This window comes from Podarcis liolepis (assembly GCF_965112155.1).
Source record: "Podarcis liolepis genome assembly, chromosome: 4".
NCBI lineage: Eukaryota > Metazoa > Chordata > Lepidosauria > Squamata > Lacertidae > Podarcis > Podarcis liolepis.
In genome coordinates, this window is record NC_139558.1 from 43930843 (window position 1) to 43949863 (window position 19021).

The 19021-nt window shown below is 40.3% G+C and overlaps 1 protein-coding gene across 1 annotated transcript in view; it reads left to right on the plus strand.

The window, feature by feature from the left end:
- The first annotated feature begins 2211 nt into the window (after positions 1–2211).
- PDK3 (pyruvate dehydrogenase kinase 3) overlaps positions 2212–19021 on the plus strand; it is a 40373-nt gene continuing 23563 nt past the window's right edge. Inside the window, exons 1-3 of the mRNA XM_083502159.1 lie at positions 2212–2843; positions 16907–17048; positions 18492–18563. Coding sequence (XP_083358285.1) covers positions 2738–2843; positions 16907–17048; positions 18492–18563 — 320 coding nt within the window. The 5' untranslated portion in view covers positions 2212–2737. The remainder of the gene's footprint in view (positions 2844–16906; positions 17049–18491; positions 18564–19021) is intronic.

A 19021-nucleotide genomic window follows, 5' to 3' on the forward strand; every position in this document is an offset into this window, starting at 1 on the left:
TCTTGTCCTGCCAATTCTTATTTTTCCACTCAAATTTATCATTGGTGGTATGACATCCAAAAGCTGTGCTCTGCTTGTGGAGGTAATCTCACCATCTCCCAGTAGTGGGACTTGCATTCAAATTACCTGCTTCCTACTGCACACTGGGCTCTCCTAGAACTACCAGGCATCTCACTGTGTACAGTCTTGTGAGATTGCTGTTGGAGTTTATAGTCTTCTTTGTCCATCATATTATTATTATTATTATTAATAATAATAATAATAATAATAATAATAGAATTTATATCCTACCCTTCCTCCTCAAGGAGCCCAGGGCAGCAAACGGATATACAATTTAAAAACAAAAATGAAATAGAAACAGATCAAAACATTCTAAAAAACAATTACACTTAAAAACTTAGTTCATCCAATGACCTTGAGTTTGCCAGAAACATTATTCATTGATTACTGAATATGACTCAGGACTGAACCTAAGCCCAAAGTGGCTTGGGAAACCCAGTCGGATGGGTGGGGTATAAGTAATAACTTTATTATTATTATTAACCATTTTTTGATTAAACTCTTCATCAGTCAAATCGGCAAACTGGTTCATTCCCATTGTGTAGGTGTGTTTCCCTTGCGCAGTCTCACGGTTGTGTTGCTCAACCATTTTCCAGTTGTTCTCCCACACAATTCTCCGGTGTTCCTCTTCCTCTGGGGAGTATTCTTTAGAATGTGTGATCTTCCATTGGCTCCAAGCTTCATCCAAGGCTAAATCCATTGTTGCAGACCAAGTCCTCAGCAACAGCAGCCCAATCAGTCCCACCATGAAGATCTGAAGCTTGTATTTATCACTCTTCTGAATTGAAATATTTGGAAATGGATCTTGTCAGTTTGTCTGCCTAACTTTCTGCAAGAAAACAAGCTGCGTGCTGAGTGGGGTAATTGGTCCCACAGCAGGACTCAAATGCTTCTTCTGGGGATTGTATGAGCTATGGATTTCATGTATTACCAAGAAGTTCATTTTCACTGGAATTCTACACATGCCTCAGAACCATTTAACGATTCTTCAGTGTGCATTGGGGTACTTGGAAGCAACAGAGGAGGCAACATTGTTTTCAGCTGAATGACCTCCCACAGCAGCAGCAAGAGCAAGGTGAATAGGCAGATACCTAGTCCCCAGAACCTTGGTGTATATCCTTATTCAGCCATTAATTTCCCCTGAAGGTTTGCTCCAGCAAGCATCTTTCATCAGTAATTAGACTGAGTTTGCTAGGAAAGTGCCACTGCCTTTCCCCACAATGGATACCTTAGTCAGCTGGTTGTCAGTTCTCATTGGCCAGGGACCCATCATGACTACCCTGCTATTCTGAGGAGGGAAAGTTGTATTGATACACCTTGCTACAGAACTTGAGTTAATGTGCACTTCATGTCCCTTCTGTCCATGCCCTGTCCTTAAGGTGGATGGATCTAGGAAGCTCCTTTCTTATAACTGTGCATCTTGTAGATGCCCAAATTGTTAAGTTTTTCTCCCACGAGATTGTTCCATGCATCACCTCTCTTCTTTAAGCCTGTTTTACACCAGGTGGATGTGTACAAGAGTGGAATCATCTTTGACTTAGCTAGATTCCTTTTGCTTTCCTTCTCTGCCTGTTTCCATGCCTCTAATGTTTGTTATTTTCTCTCGGGGCCGGTCAGCATCCTTGTAGAAACCACAGGCTAATGTATCCCTTAAGGAGAAATTGTTCCATTTTTAATATTAGGGGTTGGTTGTTACGAAACTTTGGCTCAAGGGAAGGAAATTTTAAGACAGTCCAGAAATGGATAGTAATATTTAAGATAGCTGAAGGTGTGTGATATGGCGTAGATCACGGTTTCCGTAGTGTACACGATGATTCCAGTTCTGGTCATAGGTTTGGACTACCATCATCCCTGACTGCTGCCCCTGCTGGCAATGGATGATGGGAGTTGTAGTTCAACAACATGTGGGACACCCCACCACCAGGTTGAGAAAGACTGATCTGGAAGGCAACAAATCCTTCATCCCTGCTCTTAAGCATTGTGTGTGGTGGTGGGTGAAGAAGCAGGACAAGCTCTTGGAGAATAAAGAAAAGCAGAAGGGCATCTTGCCCTCAGGCTGCGATCCGTGTTATGTGTCTGAAACCACACGTGCCCCGGTCTCCTCACTTTCAAATCGAGCTGTAGGCCCGGAAACCAACCGGCGCGTGCGCATGCCTTTGGGCGTCATGGTGATGGCAGGCGGCGCTTACTCGGGCGACCGAGAAAGGCAAAGGAAGGCGGCAGCGGCGGCAATGCTGGCTGCTCGTCGCCCAGTCAGAAGGCCGCGTAAGGCCAGGAGGCGGGCGCTCGCCGTCGCTGCCGGGCCGGGGGATACCGGCCGGGTCGAGTTGCAGCGGTGCGCCCGGCCCCTTGATACACGAGGGGGCAGCCGTGTGGAGGGCAAAGAGGCCGATACCGCCGCCTTCCGCTAGGCCGGCAGCGAGGAGCTGCTGGGCCGCGGTGACAGTTGCGAGCGCCTTCGCCTCCCCGCCCCCTCCCGCGCGCCCGCGGTGTTTTGCGTGCGTGAGTCTCCGCACGCGCCGCCAGGCAGTTGCTCGGCCGGTTCGTCCAGGGGCCCCGCTAGGCGCTGCTGCTGCTGCTGTGCGCGCGCACGCGCCTTCCCCTCTCCTTCCTGCTCCTCTCCGTCTCCCTCACCCACCCACCGACCTGCCAGCCGGCCGACTGACCCAGCAGCGCCATGCGGCTGTGCGGGGCGCTCCTGAAGAGCCCCATCCCCAAACAGATCGAGTACTACTCCCGCTTCTCCCCGTCGCCGCTCTCCATCAAGCAGTTCCTGGACTTCGGTGAGTGACGACGGAGAGGCACCTGCACGCCGCGCCAAACCAAACAACAAGCGCGGGAGGGCGGGCGCCGCCTCCTCCTCCTCCCGCCGCTGCTCTTTCGCTCCTAGCCGTGAGGAACGCGGGGTGGGAGGGGGGCTGGGGGGCAGGAGAAGGAAGCCCGCTGCGCCGCCCCGGTATGTTTGTGTGACGTCACTGACTTGCCTTTCGCAAGGCCGGAGGTGTGGCGGGGGCCAAAACAAGCGGAAGAATCCGGGTAACTGAGGACCTGGGGGTGTGGAGGGGCTTCTGAGGAGCTTCCCCAAAGGGTTAAGGGTCAGTGGAGAAGGACTGGTATATAAAACTTATTAGTCGACAGCATTTCAGGAGGAGGGGTGTGTATGTGTGTTTTAGGGGTGTATTGAGTTGGTAAATATGGTTAGGAAAGTTAGGGTTCAGCTGCTGGGCAGGCAGAAGCTCAACAGATGGAGCTCCCCACACACACGGATGTGAGAAGGAGGAAACACCACCTCTTCATTTCTGTGTGTGGTGCAGCTGTTGCAGGCAAGTTCCTTACCAGGAAAACAAGGGGAGGATCCAGGGAAAAGTTGACCAGTGTCAGTGCCTCAGTCTATTTAAGCATTCATTATATTCTCCCAGCAGCTCTAGCTGGCATACGTAAAGTATGTGGATGATTTCCTGCCCAGGTACTGAACAGCAGCTGCATCGCCTGTTTTCAGACCATTCCTTGGGCCAATTTAGATCTTCTGAATTGATTCGCCAAACCATGGCTTATTGGGAGCAGGCCCAAAGGCTCATCCTCCAGCCCACTGAAATGTCCAGGTTTTGTCTAATCACAATTTGCCGTGCCATCCTATCTAGACAACTTAATGCTAACTTTGGAACAATAATGCTCACTTCAAAACAAGGTTTCATGATTTAGCAATTTATTTATCTATATGCTTACCTGTATATCCTGCCTTTTTTCTATCATGGACCCAAAGGCGATGTATAATGTTGTTTTGAGGGCTGTCATCTGTTCAGGCACTGACTGAACCCAGACCTCCTTAACTTCAGCGAGGTGGTGACTCTTGTGGTCCCTTCCAACTCTGCAGTTCTGTAATTCTACACCTGTAGTGGGTCACTTTGGCATTTGAGTAAGACTGACAGGTGTCAGTCACCTGATGTCACCATGATTCTGTTAAAAAAGGAAGAATTAGGAGTGTATTCTAAGTGCATTTTCTGTTCTTCCTTTGCTGGTGTGGTTTACATCCAGGTTAGGCCTGCAAATGAACTTTTTCCCTTGGTAGCTGTGGCTTGAATTCTTTTGTAGATGCAGCCTGAACTTAAATCACACCTGCAAAAATGTTTATTTGCAGGCATGGCTTGAATTCAGGATGTGGCTGCAAAGGAAAAATTAAGAGCACACTCTTAAGTGTTCTTCCAGTTATTAATTTTTATCCAAAAAAAAGTTGGCACTTCTTTAGTTTGGCACATTTCTCTGTTGCAGTACACTTACAAATCTGATACTTCTTCCTATTAGCTGCAGCTTGAACTTTCTCATGTCTGACATTGTATATGATGAAACATGTGCATGGTTTGCCCGGAACAGCCTGGCAGTCATAATTAGGCCCATGAGCTGGACATTCCCCACCAGTGCCCTATTGGGAGTATTCTGAAAGGGAATATATTCTGAGAGGAAGGAAGTGTTTTATTGGGCTCCACAGGAAAACTACAATGGGGCAGGATTGTTGTTTTTTAGTTCTTGCTGCAGTGATAATAGTGGGCAGTTCCATCAACAACAAGTTCTGTGACACTTTGTCTTAGTATGCAAAATGTGAGCCTGCGTTTTGCAAGGCACTATCCAGTGTGGGCAAAGGCATTTTTTGTTAAACCTTTCCCCAAATCTAATTCCAAATGCATTTTGTGTCCTTGCCTAGTTCATTATTTTTCTTTGTTCTCTCATTTTATTATTTACTCTTTTGTTCAGAGCCTCACCAAAACATTATGCTTGGCTGACAGATCAGCATCTCAGGGAGACACGCAGCAGGCGTCAGTCACTAAGGGTTTTGAAGGTTAAGCAAATTCTTCCCAGAAAGCAATAGTAATGTGAAAACTCTGGGATCTTCTTGGCCATGTATGCACTTTGCGTTTTTTTATTGCTGTGGTTTGTGTCTTGGGAATACTGAGCTTTTTTGAGAAGAAAGGGCTTGCAACTAAATGGTTTTCACTTCCTGTTGTGGAACTCCAAACACTTCACCTTAGCATGTTAAAACAATTACAGTACAGCTTTTTCCTACTACTTGGTAGGTAGGTACTCAGGCACATGTGGGTGCTGTGGTCTAAACCACAGAGCCTCTTGGGCTTGCTGATTGGAAGGTCGGTGGTTCGAATCTGCTCAGCGGTGGTGAACTCCTGTTGCTCTGTCCCAGCTCCTGCCAACCTCGCAGTTCGAAAGCACACCAGTGCAAGTAGATAAATAGGTACCACTGTGGCAGGAAGGTAAACAGTGCTTCTGTGCACTCTGGTTTCCGTCACGGTGTTCTGTTCTGCCAGAAGCGGTTTAGTCATGCTGGTCACGTGACCCAGAAAGCTGTCTGTGGACAAACTCTGGCTCCCTCAGCCTGAAGCGAGATGAGCGCCACATCCCATAGTCGCCTTTGTCTGGACTTAACCATCCAGGGGTCCTTTACCGTTATCTACTCAGGCAGAGGGAAGTGGATATGTGCTGCTGCTTGATCACCTGCAAGGAGCAGCACCTAAGACCCAGCCTCACAGCCTTTTCCCGGAGAAAGAAAGTCTTATTTGGGTTGTCAGTTTAGCACGGCAAAAGTTTTCCAGATGTCTTGTCCATGAAGTTGCCAAACAGCCCCCAACCTATTGCACAGCTGCAAATGTGTTGCTGCTCAACTACTGAGGCAATCTGTTCCTCCATCTGCATCTTCAAAGTTGTGGACGATACTAGCCGTTTGTCATGCTTGCTAGAGAGCAGCCCTGTATTAGCTATGGTGAGTGGAACTGTTGAAGGCTGGCCATAGCAACTGGATAGCATATCATCAGAGGTGGGGAACCTGTGACTCTGCAGGTGATGAAGACAAATTCCTATAAACCCCAACCGGCATGGCCAGTGGTCAGGAGCGATGGGAGTTGTCGTTGAGCAACATCTGGAGGGCCACAGGTTCCACACCTAAGATTTGTACCAAGCATTGTTGTTTTCTATATCCTCTCTTCTATGGGAAGCCAGCTTGAGCCCTTGCCTGACTAGATTTTTTTTAAGGGGGTATAATAAGGTTTTGTTTGGACTTGCTTTTGTAGGCTGAATGAGATGTTGATTTTCTTGTCATTGCTTTTTTTCCTAAGAGAGGTAGTTTTCTTTTGAATTCCTGTGGTCCTGTTTTATCTTTAGTGTGTTATATTGTTTCATATGTTGTGTTGCCTTTTTATATAAAGTGTAAAGTTTTTGCGGGACGCGGACTTAATGGTCAGGGGTCCCTTTACCTTTACCTTTAAAGTTTTTGCAGACAATTAGATATAATTTTAAGTGTCTGATACACTACAACATTTTCATTATATACCTGCATCAGATTTTGTATGGTTAGGATCAAACTTCAAGGCACTGGCTCTCCTAGATTTATAAAATACTTTTGAAAAACTACTGTATGTGAAATATTTAGGGACATGGATTTCTTTTCTTTCTTTTTCTCCCTTGAAAAAGTATTAATCATAATAATGTTTTGGTCAGTGAAAAATAGTCTAGAGAACACTGATGTAAATTAAACTGAAGCACAACAGCTGCTGATAAATGGAACATTCAGCCAAAAAAAATCTTATTTCTACTTCTAAGTGTTCCTTTATAAGTGAAAAAGCTGACTTTGCAAGTTTGATAAAAGCTTTGTGGTAAGTTTGTTTGGAATAGGAGATAATGCTAGAATAGTGATTTCCACATTATGTAAACCACTGAATGCAGGAGACATGAAGTTCTCAGGAGTGTTAAATATTAGCACAGAGATAAATTATAAATGTTTAAAGAATGGTATAAGGATTGAATCGTAATAGAATGAAATGGAAAGCATTGCGGGAAGCTGTATTGAAATGATTGATTGAAACGAGAGTTTTGCTATAACAACTGAGTAAAAGCCATTTTTCAGAGCTGGGGAGGGGAACAAAGCATTCCTATGTTCAGGATCCCCCCCTCCATTTATGTAATTCTATTTTGATTAATAGATCAATACCAGCTATTTATGTATATGTTCATTTTGGGGCAAAAGGAACTCTCTGAATTTAGAGGGCATTAAATGGCTCAGGAATTTTATATGATCAGGTAACAAGAATAATAAACCAAGACAAAAACTTGTTTTTTGTTGCCCAGAATGTCTGGACAACCCAGTCAGATGAGCGGGGTGCAAAATTATTATTATTATTGAAATTAGTCATGTAATCGATCAATAGTGATGGTATGTGGCCAAGACAGACATCACAAAATTGAAAAAACTAATACTGTACTTCAGGTCCAGAGAAGTAATGGTTTGAGGAAAAGGGATTTGGAAATAGTAATCCCTGAAGATGCATTTTGTTCAATGTGGAATACTTCCCTACAAATGTCTAAGACTAATGTCATTATATCTAAAAGAGAAACATATATTTATCACTTAAAAACTTATTGTTGGTGTTACATGCATATTTACCAGTGCAGAATGTAATTTGAAGATAAATAAATAACAGAATAACAAATTCTGAGTAATCAGTTTTGAGTCATGTGCATAGAATATTTGGAGCTAGCAAAGATGTCTTGTTCTGGTTTTGATTTTTGGAGGAAAATGGGGCCACTTGTAGGCATATTGACACAGTGATTTCATATGATCTAGAACCAGACTTAGGTATTCTGTATGTTTTTGTGCAGGAACTGCAGTTGAGAATCAATTCATGGAATGATAATTTCTTTTTAAAATGTTTGTGATGAAAGCAGTGTGCAATGCTCACTAAGAAATGTATTAATCACATATGAAGCAAGATGCTTATCTGTATTCATATAGTTTGCAATGACTTAGATTTGTATGGTCCATAAGGAATTCTGAATTGAGTCTGTATTTATTAGGCATTTTTATGTGCGCGTTGATGAAAATAAGAAATGGTGAGGCCATCAAGTATATTTTGATTTTATGTTTAGTGTAAATGCATTTAAGTAAAGAACAAAACCATCTAAAATACATATTTTATGACCTAAAACATTACATTAATGTTGATCGTCATAGTGGTCCGTTCCTTTGAAATCCTTTAAAATTTGAAATCCAAGTGTGGTCTGTTTTCATTATCTAAATTGGGTGCAATTATGGCAAAAAGATAGTGAAAACTGTTTGTAAAGGCTTCAAGTTCTGACATTCTAGTGCTAACACAATCTAAAGATTAGATTAGGTTATTTGAACATTAACTTGTCATATGCCCCTTTTGAGTTCCTAAACTCTGAAAGCATGGGAAGGAGGCAAGTTAGTAACTAGATAAAATTGTTATTCAGGATCATTCTGTAATAAATGTAATTTTAAATAATTCCTCAAATCAGTGTCAGTGGCACTTAAGCCCCTTGTATACTGAAAATTTTTGATTAAAAAATTGAGATAAAATTAATGATTTAACATTGATGCAGCAACACCTGTGGCCTGTAGTTCTGCAAAATTTAACCACTGAGCTTCTGTTTACTTAATTAACCATTAAATTAGATTTGACGGATTGGTTGCTAATGGGCCAGATGCAGCCACTTGGACCTTCCTGCCTAGCCCTCAGTATCACCTCCTCACTTGCAAACAAAAGCTTCTATTGGTGTGCATGACAGCAAGTGTGTTTGTCCACTTTGGCCACACTCTCTGTTGGCATATGGTCCCTGAATGATTGTCCAAGGGGAAATGCAGCCCTTGGACTGGAAAAATACTCCCACTCAGATTAAAATACAAAAAAAGAAAATATACGCACTATATTTTTTCAAACCAAAACAAAAAACTTGAATATTTCATCCTTAGGGCTTTGGACAGATTACGTTTAAAACACTCATAAAATGTCAGAAGAACAGACTAAGTTGAAAATTATGTTAAATAATATTACATCATCTAAGTTGCCATAAAAAATCAGCCAGCCAACCCTTCCAAATTATTTTTTTTAACTTCTGGGAAAATATTGAAGTCATGTCACTTAGGGCTTGGACTTCCTTCTCTAGTTTTATTAAGTGTTCAGTTAAACATTTATTGGAGATAAGAAAGGTGACTGCAAAAACATTTTCTAAATATATCTTGCTGCTTCTCATTGCTGGGCTTTGCTGTTACTATTTTAACTCATTTTAATTATTAATGCTATATTAACAGGGAAGTTGGAATTTTAAATGAAAGGTTTAGAATTCACTTGCTGTTCCTCAAACTGCACTGAAATTCACTCTTGAAGTTTGCCCAAGCTTCTGGGATAGAAAGGCATTTCTTAGAAAGGTAGTACTTGGTGACCTTGTAGCACAACTGGAAGCTTCCCACGTGGGTCTTTGGATCCCAGCCTAAGACTGAAAAATAGCGCAGATAAACATTGCACTGGAAGGCCTATTTCTAGCTAATGGGGTGTGGATGAAGAAGATACATTGTATCTTGTTTATTTGTTTCAAAATATATTAAAGCTCATTCACAATTTTTAGCAGGCTCAATTATATATTTGCATAACTTAATATTTTAAAAAGGTTTCTTGGATAATAGCAATTTTTGTATCGGGCAATTATTATTGATGCAGTTAGATTTAGTCCCCTCTTGAGTATTGGAAGGACTTTCCTCCCTGGATTATTGCCTGAGATTTGTCCTTTTTCAAGATCACTGAGCAGAGGTTATACATGTAAGATTAGGTGCATGCTCTCATGCAGTTTCTTGTTTTCAGCAGAGATAAACTGAGCTAAGTAGTTGTTTTCCTTCCCTTTAAAATCTGCTTTGTAACAAATTGGCAGCCAGAGTAGAGGTCTCTTATGTAACCATTTTTCTTTGGATTTTGCCAGCAACTGTGCCAATCTGTTTTCTGCCTTAGTAATAGTCTCATGAGATGATGCCCAGTAGTTTTCAGAATGCTTTGACAGTAATCACTTCCCCCTTGGAAGTCAATGGGATTTCAGCATGGCAGTGTTAATGAATTGCATTTGGTATAATTTACCTACTTCACAATACAGTATATGTTAATTTCAATAGGGCTCGCATACATTTCCTCTCACAAATTCAGATTAAATGATTAAGTGAGACACCAAAATACTACCTGTTAGACTGCAGAAGCCAGTAGCAATTTTCTTCCTGTGCCAGAGGTTTTCAACCTTTTTGAATCCACGGCTCCCTTGACCAACTACATTCTTTCTGCAGCACAACTTTGGGGCTCAGGAGCCCAGTTATGTTACCCATTGCCTGTAGAGCTGGCAGCCTCGCACCCTTTTTAGGACACCCTCCCTTGTGTAGTGTTCCCTCAGCCTCCTCACCTCTCCCTTCACCTTGGGAGTCCTCAGGACAGCCGCTGCTGCCTCAGAGAAGTTGCCCCCCCCCCCGCTCCAAAAAGAGGTGACTCTTCACACTGCCCCACAGGGGCATGGGGCTTGTCCTTTTATTCCCAGAAGCAAGGTCTAGTGGACTGGCTGGCTGGGCCCCCTCACCCACTTGCTTGCTTACTCCAAGGCCACCTCAACTTCTGGCAACTAGCACCCCCTGACTAGCTCCAGAGGCATCATTTGCCTGCAGAGCTTGTAGTCAGGGCTACTGCAATAAACAGCTGTGAAGCCTTTGGGAGGCAGAGATGCGAAAGAACATCAGAGAAGGGAGGGAAGGAAAGAGGGATAGAGGCCAGTGTTGCCCATGTCACCGCTGACCATCATTCAAGGCATCCCAGGGTGCCATGGCACACTGGTTGAAAACCACTGCCCTATGTAAATTGCAGAGGAGAGGTTTTTTTTGTCATTATCACAGCAGGAGAAGGGTTATATCCCCCCAACCTCTGAGGTTCCAATAATTATAAGCCACTCCCCCCAGGAACTTATATTTGCACTTTTTGTAAAGTGCATGTTAAATGCCAAGACACATTTACTGTATCATTACATCTACCTTTGCCCTATACTGAGACTTGTTCTGTTCTGTCAATTTCAGCTGTTACCCTCAAACTAGTCTTCGATGATTTTAGTTCTGTTAGTTTTCTTCTAAAGCTATGGGAGAAAATCAGTCCAGAGTTCTCCTGAGATAACCAATTTGTGCAGGACATCTGAAAAAACTCACAAATATTTTGCTTGTACTTTTAACAACATGTGAATACTTCATTGCTAATGATATCATTGAGTTGTTTTCAATGTAGTGATAAGCAGATTGTTCCATCAGTGCAAGGATTCCTCTCCCTCAACTAGTGGGTCATTCAATCATTAAGTGCTGTCATGAGAACTTGAATAGGCAAACATTCTATATAATTAATGAATTTTTAAAGATACATTAGTTATGTGCACACATTCAGTGTTTTAACTATCTCTTTAAAATGTAATGTTTGTGAAGTGGTTTTTATTCACTGGCTGGTTAATGCAGCAGATCACTGGATACATAGAAGCAGAAAAATATTTAAATGCATATGCTACTTTTTTACCTATTGGTGCTGAAAACAAACAGTCCAGAGATAGGTCAGACTTAGTCCATTTAAATCAATGGGCTTTAGCACGCTTAAAACTGGGCTGGATCATTTTATTAGTGTCTTAATCCTCATTGCTATTTACCTTCTTCAAGATGTGTTAAGATAAAGGAATTAACATGTTTCATTTGTCTTGTCATGTGCAACATGCATTATTGTAATGTTTGGCATACATTCCACGTAACTACTGTTGTATAGTTTCACATGTACTTTTGAAAGATAATATAAGCATTTTTACTGATATTTGTTCCTTTTCATGTGCCCTTGACAAGTATCGTAACTGAACAATCTTTGTCCAATGCTCATAACTGTTCTCCTAACAATATTATTCATTATGAATCATAAATTAAGAAAGCTTTGCAAATCAGCAAACATAATTGGCTGCTTGATTTATAATATTTTAAACTGGCCTGTTTAGCTTTACTTAAAACGTATGGTGAGATAGCCAATATTAATTAGAGCAAACCCATGGATTTTAGTGGATCTACTGTGAGTTTGAAAAACAGATAAACCATAAGTGAAACTGAAAATGTGAACATATTTATGTAAGAGAGGTTGAAGAATGCACTGTCTATACTTGTCTTGATGTGGTTAGTAGCTTTGAATTAAACACATTAATTATGGAAGATCAGTTCTCACAAGAACATCAAATTGCTTTACATTTGTTTTTTAATCAAAAATTATAAAATGGATTTAAGTATAAAACTGACAGTTTATATTGTCCTGTTACTGTGACTTGCTTGTTTTATATGACAGTAATCTCTTGAACACCTTGTCACATGAATGAATTCTTTGTGAAAAATATTCACAATTGTAGGCATGTTTTGCGTTTAGTTGTCAAGCAATAAACATGTATGTGTGAGTAAAAATGCTTTCCTTCCTTTTTATTTACTTCTGATGACATTAGTGTTGGCTATAAAGAATGTGTTTTTTACATATGCACACATTCATTGTGTGGCAGAATTTTACATCTTTATAAGTTCTGGGAAGGACAGAAAGTTCAAGGATGCTGTTCATGTACATTAAAATCAGTAGGAGCTTGGTTAAATATTCCAAGAGAGTGTTGGGTAACTAGACAAAAGCAAAACTCAAGCCTTGTGAATAAGAAGAATTTTAATACTATTCTCTTCTATTAATTATGGGGTAAGGACTTGGACTTCACGTTCTTCTTGCCTGTAGAAAGATATGACGGCAAAAGAGAGAGTAGTAGGAAACAAGTAATTTCCACAGTGATCTGTTTGTACCCTCTTATAATATAGATGCCAAACCCTGTCTACAGTGCTACTTATATATGTGAGAATTGCTAAAAGCAATTGCTAGCAGTTTTAGTTCCCAAAGTCAGCACTGAAGTTTTATTTTTTTATCGTATGTTTTTCAATAGTATTATCTAGATCAGGCTTCCTCAAACTCAGCCCTCCAGATGTTTTTGGCCTACAACTCCCATGATCCCTAGCTAGCAGGACCAGTGGTCAGGGATGATGGGAACTGTAGTCTCAAAACATCTGGAGGGCCGAGTTTGAGGAAGCCTGATCTAGACTAATAGTATTATCTAGATTAAACTCTTAAAACTATTCAACTCTAGTAGCCATAGAGCAGTGACCTCTTTATTTCTGCATGTTTTGCTATTTTTTGTTGCAACATCAGTCCTGTAATTGTTGTCACAAAGGTCCTAGGATATGAGTAAATTTAAGAACGCGCCAATGATTTAGAAAAGCTGGAGTTTAGTAGCTTGAAAAGATCTGATTTTCTCAGAGCTTGTCAGCAAGGAGATGGGCAGGGAAAAGAACCTGTTTCCAGGCTAAGGAGGAATGGGGAGGTGTATGAAAGTGTCAGCTGGAGACTCTTGGCTGCATAAACACTTTTGTTTTTCAGCTACCCTTCCCGTTGTGTGTCTGTAACCAGGCCAGGGGGTTACTTGAAATGGAACAATAAAAAACATAAGCATTAATCCAGGTTACTGAGTTTGAACATAATGATTAAAACTACGGGTCCAACTGTGTTGGCCTTAAAGAAACCATGCTTAGTTGACTGGGGCAGGTTTGAACTAGATATGAAAACAAGCAAAACCATGGTTTACCATCTCGGCCCCTGCTAGTACAGCTGCATGCAGTTCTAAAACATCTGGAGGACACCTGGTTGGTGATGGCTGGAGTAGACAGCATTACTGGGCAAGAGGGGCACATAGGCTGACCTATAAAGCAGGTATGGAGAGCCTTTGGCCCTAGATGTTTCTGAACCACAACTCCCCTCAGCCACAGCAAGCATGATGGAAGTTGTAGGCCAGCAACATCTGGAGGGCCAAAGGTGGAAAAATAATGCAGACTCTTTATAAAGAAGCATGTGAGACAATTTATTGTTAGGAATAAGTTACACATTAAGAAGGATTTCTGTGACTGGATTGCTGAACTTCTTTATTTTTACTTTTATCTGGGGCAGAGTTCAATCAGAGAGGTAAGGGAGTGATTTTTTTCTTTCCCATACACAGTTTTCCTGATTTAAAATTTTGCTCCCACCTCTGAAGTTGCTATGTTCCCATTTGAAGGCTTCCCTCCATGGCTCCTTCAGAGTAAAAATAACAGTACCAGTCATGGATCTCATTGATAGCATGTAGTTAAGCCTCAAGTACATGCAGAATGGTAGATAACTTTCCATCCAGGTGTGTACTGCTTAGTGGGAAGGCAGATGGGACAGAAATGTTGTGCCAAATATAACTTTAGGTTATATTTTTACTTGGTTTCTTTTTGAACAGCTTAAAAAAACGAACCACCTGCAACTGGTTAACTGAATCTGTAACTACAGGGCATAAGTTCACACATTGAAGGGTGTAAACTGGCTGTTTAATAGAGTTCAGCTGGGGGCTATTTTTGACCCTGTTTATTTCAGTTAGGAGTCTACCTATAAGTCACTCACTGTTATGTTAAGCTCATATGTCCTTGAGAGCAGTTCCGTTTAAAGTTGTGCAGAACTCTATAGCACAGACTAAATAGAAAAGGTGAACAAAATAAATAAAAATAAGGCTTATGTAACTAGAATACATTAGTAACTAGAATAATTTGCTCAACAACCTTCCTTTTTTATACCAGTGTTTTAGTGTTGTCTTAATCACTTTGGCCTAGTGTAGGCTTATCAGCTTGGATCCCTTAACCACGGTGAAATTAAGTAGAAGTGGAAGGGGTCATATAGCTCCTTTCAGGAGCAAAGTCCCCCTATATTTCCCCATGGATCCTAACAACAGCAGAGCATTACATTAGTATTAACTAGTTCCCTCTTAACAAGGGTTTGTTAACCAGTTTTAATCCATGGGTTCAAATCCTTGTTAAGAGGGAAGACAGATTAGCATTAACTGCCCTTAACATTGGTACTGGTGTGATGCTTTTAGACAGTTAAGGAAGCAAGGGGAGATTCACTTTTGCAAGTGATTCCATGAGACCTTTCCTGGCTATTATAGAGAGTAGTGGTTGCCAGCAGATATTAATTGATACTGTTTGTGATGTGCACACAGTCAGAGCCAACCTTGATGATTCGGTGCCAGTGTCTCTTGTGTCCTCAACAGTGATTTTGCCTTGGTGGTGGTAGATTACTTCTTAAAGTTTGGAAGACTTGAAATTCTGGTAGAGATGAATCAGCATCTTCTGACCTATGCATTGTAATAATAAGTAGAATGAAAATTTGACACTTTGTGGTAGCCAGAAATGGTCAGACTAACCAGATGAATAGCTGGTTGAGTCCCAAGTCAGTTGTGCTAGTAAAGCAAAAATAAATGATTACAGATTGTTCTAGTGGTCCTAAACAGTTTTTACAGATTAATTATGTGACAGACAATGGCTGTCATTTTCCAATTCTTGACAAAAATACATCTACCAAAAAAAGTACATGTATGCAGATGAACAGGCAAAGACATACATCCATAAATACTTGCAGGATCATATCTAAAACAAAAAATTACTAAGCTATAACAAGCCATTGTCAGGCGTGCCTTAAAGGAGTGAGAAAAACTAAGTACTTAAGGGGGGTGGAATCTGATTGGGCTGTATCCTGCCAATGTACATTATCTGCGAATAGATGCTGAATGATGTGCTGTTGAACTGATTATAATGGGACTGCCTTAAAAAGTATGACCTTGATTGTGCCAGTTGCACTACACTTAAGGATTTTTCAAATTGCAAATCTTAGTTATTATATGCATAGCAATGCTTTTAACATTATTTCCTGGGCTGCATGAACATAACTTAATCAGTACCTTGCAGCACTTGTTCATTTTGCAGGCGGTTGTCTTTTGTGACCATGACTAACACATTTGCAATCTTTCTCTTGCCTAAAGTGGAATACTGACAGCTCATTACAGGTAAAACACAGGTCTGTGAGTTTACCTGGCCTTTTTGAATATTACTGTGGAGTTGTCTACTCTTAGGGAGGGGGTGAGAGGAATGAAAATATGTATAGTCTCTAGTCTGAAGCCTTGATGTCTGGCTGTTGGCTACTGTCTAGAACATCCAAGTTGCTCTGCTAAGTAACAATGAATAAACCTTTACCAACTTTCTGCTAATTTGAAACTGTTTATAGATTGAAGGCTGCAATCCCGTCTCACCTATTGGAGCATAAGCCCCACTTATGAGTAGGTCTGTATAGGATTGTATTGTAAGGGTGCAATGAGGTCAAAGCCGAGCACACCAAAGTCCCATTAAAAACAGTGAGCATAAAGGTCACAGTTAAGCCCATCAGTTTCATACATTTTAATTGGACCAGTGTGCCTAAACGTACCAGGACAGTGCCCAGTGTTTCTTTTCTCTGCCATGCTCACCCTCGAACTCAGCACCAAACATCTATTCTACAGCAGAGCATGCAGACATACATATACAGACACATATATTGTGACACCAACCCACCATTGTGTTAGAAAGGTGAGTGGGAAAAGATAGGTCTGCCTCTTCCTAAAATGATCCAAATACCAAAGACAATTGAATCAATAAATGTTTAAGAATAATAAAAATACTAATGCATCATTTAGAACCCCCCTTTAAAAAAAGAATATTAATCCAAAGTATTGGATTCAATCTCGTTACTCAGTTTACTTACGTGCTAGATGCAAAAGTATTTTGAAAAGATTTATATATGATTGCTAAATGTGCTTCCATCTTTAGGTCTTTTGCCATGGTTTAGCTTACAGTTAGGTAAATAATAAGTAGATAGATACAAGTATGCACTTTGATTAGTGCAATCAGGCTGGTGTTGGCAGGTACTGTGGGTGTTAAGTAGTTTGTGTATTGAATTCAGATTTAGTAAACATGAAGGAAACTTGCACTCAAAACCTAGTGTCTGGCTAAATAAAGGATATTTTTTTTTTCTTTACATCATGTTTACATTTTCTAAGAATGTCTGAAGAATGAGGGAGTGGGGGAACTAAATTCTGTTTGTCTTTTCAACCATAGGACGTGATAATGCATGTGAGAAAACATCATATATGTTCCTGCGGAAAGAACTTCCTGTGCGGCTTGCTAACACTATGAGAGAAGTCAACTTGCTGCCGGACAACTTGCTGAATAGACCTTCAGTTAAGCTAGTCCAAAGCTGGTAGGTGTAAAGAACAGGCAACAAAGCTACATGAACCAAACATGGTGAATTTTACAAACAAAATAATCTAGCTGTCCAGCTCAGGCAACTGTAGCAAGCTTACATATAGGAATTCAATGGTTGGGTTTCTGCTCCATATTCTACATACCTGGGCCTCTACCTCTACCTTGTACATTCCACTTCATCCTTACCCACAAGCTCTAATTTCTCTTCCCTCCATCTGCATGCTCCAAATCATCTTCCTTTCTCTCAATTCACATGTTCCACCTCCGCTTTCACGAGTTGTTCTGGGATAGCAAAAATGACATCCTTAAGAATAAATTTAAATTTGGTGTGTGTGTGTATAAGAATATTTTTGAGTAAGTTGTTTTTGCAGTACATGAAGTTCTTTGGGCCATGAAGAAGACCTATGGTGGCAGGGGGAAGTGTTGTTAATAAGCTACATCTAAAAGACTCTAGGGAGAGAAAGGAGAAATGGGTGAGACATTAATGGGGATTAATGTGAACAAATTTAATCCCTAAGTAGGTTTCACCTACTTAGGCACCAGTCCTATACACATTTAACTGAAAGTAAGTTTCACTAAACTTGATGGAACTTTCTTCTAAGTAGACATGTATAGATAGGATTATACCAATGCTTCTTTTTGGTTAGAGACGGTATTAAAAGTCATGCGCTGAAAACCTAGTGCATTTGAGGTTAGTTTGATGCTAGACCTGGTCTGTTTCTTAAATGGGATATGTTCTCTTGCAGAGATGCTATAAAAATATGTAAAATGTTTTCCCTTTACTGAGAAGAGTGGAAAATTATAAGCTTATTTTTATTGCTTTAATAGATTTTTTGTTTTGTAGCAATAGTGGCTTACAAAATCAAATCTTAAAAGTAAGATAAAATATGTCTTGCAAACCCAAAGAATCTAGGATAAAAGCAGCAGAAGTCAATTATAAAAGTCCTGCAAAACAGTAAGTTTCAAAGCTCTGATAAAAGAGGAGAGATGGGACTTGCAGGACCGTTCCAGGTTTAGAAGATTTGCATTAATTGTAGAATTTCCTGTTATATGAAACAATATCTACAGTTGTAAATAGTTGTTTTCTACAAAGTGCATATGTTATAAATAACTCTACAGTTTTCCACTTTCAAATTGTTTCTGGTGTCAGGTCTATGTCTAAAATACTTTTAAGTACAAGTGAATAAATTGAAATCTGAATCAGTTGGTTCGAGTATTTAAATAGTAATCCTTTAATTTACTTAATTTTTGCTGGACAAAATTACAATATCTGCATCATATTTCAAAGACATTTTAACCTAACATTCTTTAGTTGACAATTTTTGTAGGTTCTAATGCCTTCCAGTGTTTCAAGTCATTATTAGTTAAGATTCTAGCTTATCTCTTGCTTTTTCGCTAGGTGGTTTTACGTTAATTTTACTCTTCCTATGTGTTTCAGGTATATGCAGAGCTTTCTTGAACTTTTAGAATATGAAAATAAAAGTCCTGAAGATCCACATGTTTTAGATAAGTAAGTGACTGCTGTTTCAAACAAATCAACTCTGTGGAAACAGTATAATGATCTTCTGCCGTAATGTAGATGAAATCAGAATTTTAGTTCACAAAGTTTGCTGTTGTTTCATGAAAACTTTTTTTTATTAGAACAAATAACTATGTTGAAAAAGACTTTTAGTTTCTTAATAATGCTTTATTGTATATACTAATGAACTGATCAGGTATCTGTTTGTTATTTCCAGCGTGCTATAGTTTAAGGTGAAGGCGAAATGTTAAGTTGTAACCTCCTCTTAATAAAAAAAGAGAAAAATGCTGCCATTGTTTCTAAAGGAAATGCACTGTATATTCAGCCGGATGCATCTTGGAAGTCATCTTCTGCAATTGCTTGTACAGCTAAATTGGCAAAGTGACTATAAGAGAGAGGGAGAGTGTATTTCCTGTGATAAATTAGATTACACCATCAGTCCCATAAGA